This window comes from Talpa europaea (genome assembly GCF_964194135.1).
Source record: "Talpa europaea genome assembly, chromosome: 16".
Classification (NCBI taxonomy): Eukaryota; Metazoa; Chordata; class Mammalia; order Eulipotyphla; family Talpidae; genus Talpa; species Talpa europaea.
Window position 1 is genome coordinate 36,785,670 of NC_140084.1, and position 2,372 is coordinate 36,788,041.

The 2,372-nt window shown below is 34.5% G+C and overlaps 1 protein-coding gene across 1 annotated transcript; it reads right to left on the reverse strand.

The window, feature by feature from the left end:
• Positions 1-470: 470 nt before the first annotated feature.
• LOC311186228 (small ribosomal subunit protein eS28) lies at positions 471-831 on the reverse strand. The gene has a single exon (XM_084257111.1). It carries the CDS (start codon positions 815-817, stop codon positions 608-610), a length of 210 nt encoding a protein of 69 aa, XP_084113237.1. The 5' UTR covers positions 818-831; the 3' UTR covers positions 471-607.
• Positions 832-2,372: the final 1,541 nt, after the last annotated feature.

Sequence of the window (2,372 nt, forward strand, 5' to 3'; positions counted from 1 at the left end):
GTGTTCTCAGATGTTTGACTTAGAAAAGATTTCAGAGAAACTATTTAATATGTTTGAATTAAATGAAATTTATTTAAATAATTAAAAGAAAATATAATGTCAATAACTTAGTGAATGAAGAATCTCAATAAAGAATTAAAAATCATTTTCGAAAACTGAAATACTGGGATTGAAAATTCAAACCATTAATCTACAGTACAAAGATGTACAGCACAAAGATGAGCAGGGTAAATGAAAAGATCCATATACATTAACAGATATATCATAACCAAACACAAGTCTGGAACTCATCAAAGCAAAAGACTCATCAAAGAGCAAGATTTATAGGGTTAAATACATATGTAAAAAAGAGAAGAAAGGTATCAAATCTCTTAAGAAACTAGAAAAACATAAGCAAAATAAATCCCAAAAAAGCAGGTGAGTGATAATAATAAAGAGCATGGTGGAAATATGAAATAAAATACAGGAAAAAAAAATAGAGAAATTGGATGAAACTAGAAACTATTTTTTTTTTTACATACAATAGAAATGATTTATTGACAGTGGCAGTCTCTTCCCAGGAGGCCAGGTGGTGGACCTAGACATCATCCAGAACCCAGCACCAAGCTCAGCGCAGCCTCCTAGCTTCTCGCTCTGACTCCAAAAGGGTGAGCACGTCGCCCTCACGAACAGGGCCTTTCACGTTGCGGATGATGGAGCGACTCGTGTCGTCCATGAATTCCACGCGCACCTGCGTGCACTGGCCCTGCGAGCCGGTCCTGCCCAGCACTTTGGTAACCCTAGCCAGTTTGATGGGCTGCACGCGGCTGGTGTCCATGATGGCGGCGCGGCGGGGTCCGGCGGAGAGAGAAACTATTTTTTTAAAGATCAACTGGAATTCTCTTATATAAGCTGATCAAGAAAAAAATAGACTAAACTGATCAAGGGGAATAAAAAGACTTAAGTTACCAAATTTGGAATGAAAGAAAGGAATATCATACCGACTTTATAGAAATTAAATGGATATAAAGGAATACCAGGAACAACTTTATACCAACAACTTAGCTAAAATGAACCAATTGCTAGAAAGACAATTAACAAAACTGCCTCAAGAAGAAATAGATGATTGGAAAAGAACAATAACATGTAAGTAATTGTCATTTAAAATTAGTCATTTAAAATCTCCCTACAAAGAACAACACAAAGTTTCACTGGTAAATTCTATCAAATATCTAAAAGAGTAAATAATCCTTCACAAATTCTTTCAGAAAATAGAGTAGGGAAAACTTCCAATTCATTTTATGGAACTAGTATTAACTTTCAGTAATGCTAAATAAATACATCAAAAGAAAGTCATTATTATGAATGTATATACAAAAATTTTTAATGATCAGAAACTGAATTCAATACTACATAAAAATGATAATATACTATGACTAAGTGGGACTTAACCCAGAAATCCAAGGTTGATTTTCTACCCAAATTTCAATGAACAAATACCATATTAATAACATAATGGACAAAAATCACATGATCATCTCAGTAGATACAAGAAAAACTTTTGAAAATGATTCTGGGGTGTGTTACCTAAGAGTTTCTGAAATGACTTTGGAGATGGAGGGTACCATGGTAACTGACAGATGGAATATTGGGTCTAAAAGAGTGTAAGCGGAAAGTGTCCTCACATATGGTGATAATGTAGACTTCTGAAAGGCAGAGTGGTAAATCTGCATTAGCCCAAGAGACACCAATGGACTGTCAGGGAGGATTATGGGCACTTTGGTGGTAGAAGATATGGTAACATATATCTGAAGAGGTGTGAACTTATATCCCTAAGTCATATACACTGTTGCAAACCATTGTTAATCTCAATAAAAATATCATTTAAACAAAAAATAATTTTGTTTTAATTATTTTTTAAAAAAGAATAGGAGATACCTCATTGAATTACTCCCATTCCTGGATGACACAGTGATGTGAGGGGGAGAGGTCCCCTACACCAGTCATGGACTCCTTCCTAATTTCCCAAGTCTTCACTCCTTATTAGAAACAAAAACCCTCCAGAACAGAGCTCAGGTGAGACTAGGCCATCTAGTCCTTCAAATCCCAGACACTCAACTTTCTTCTTCATTATCAACCTCTATAACTAACACAACTAATTTTATTATTTTTTTTCTGGATTTACTGAGGTGTAATTAACAAATTACAATTGTATGTTTTTAGGGTACACAATGTGATTATATTTATATACCTTGTAAAACAATTGCCACAGTCAATTAGCAAATTCATCACCTCACCTAGTTACCTTATTTTTTATAACTGCCACCACTAATTTTATATTGCAAACAAACTAGCTCTTCTGACTCCCTGTCTTTAGTAAACATACACAATAA

Coding starts and splice junctions, on each gene's coding strand:
- LOC311186228 (XM_084257111.1), bottom strand. CDS start 817: ATGGACACCAGCCGCGTGCAGCCCATCAAACTGGCTAGGGTTACCAAA.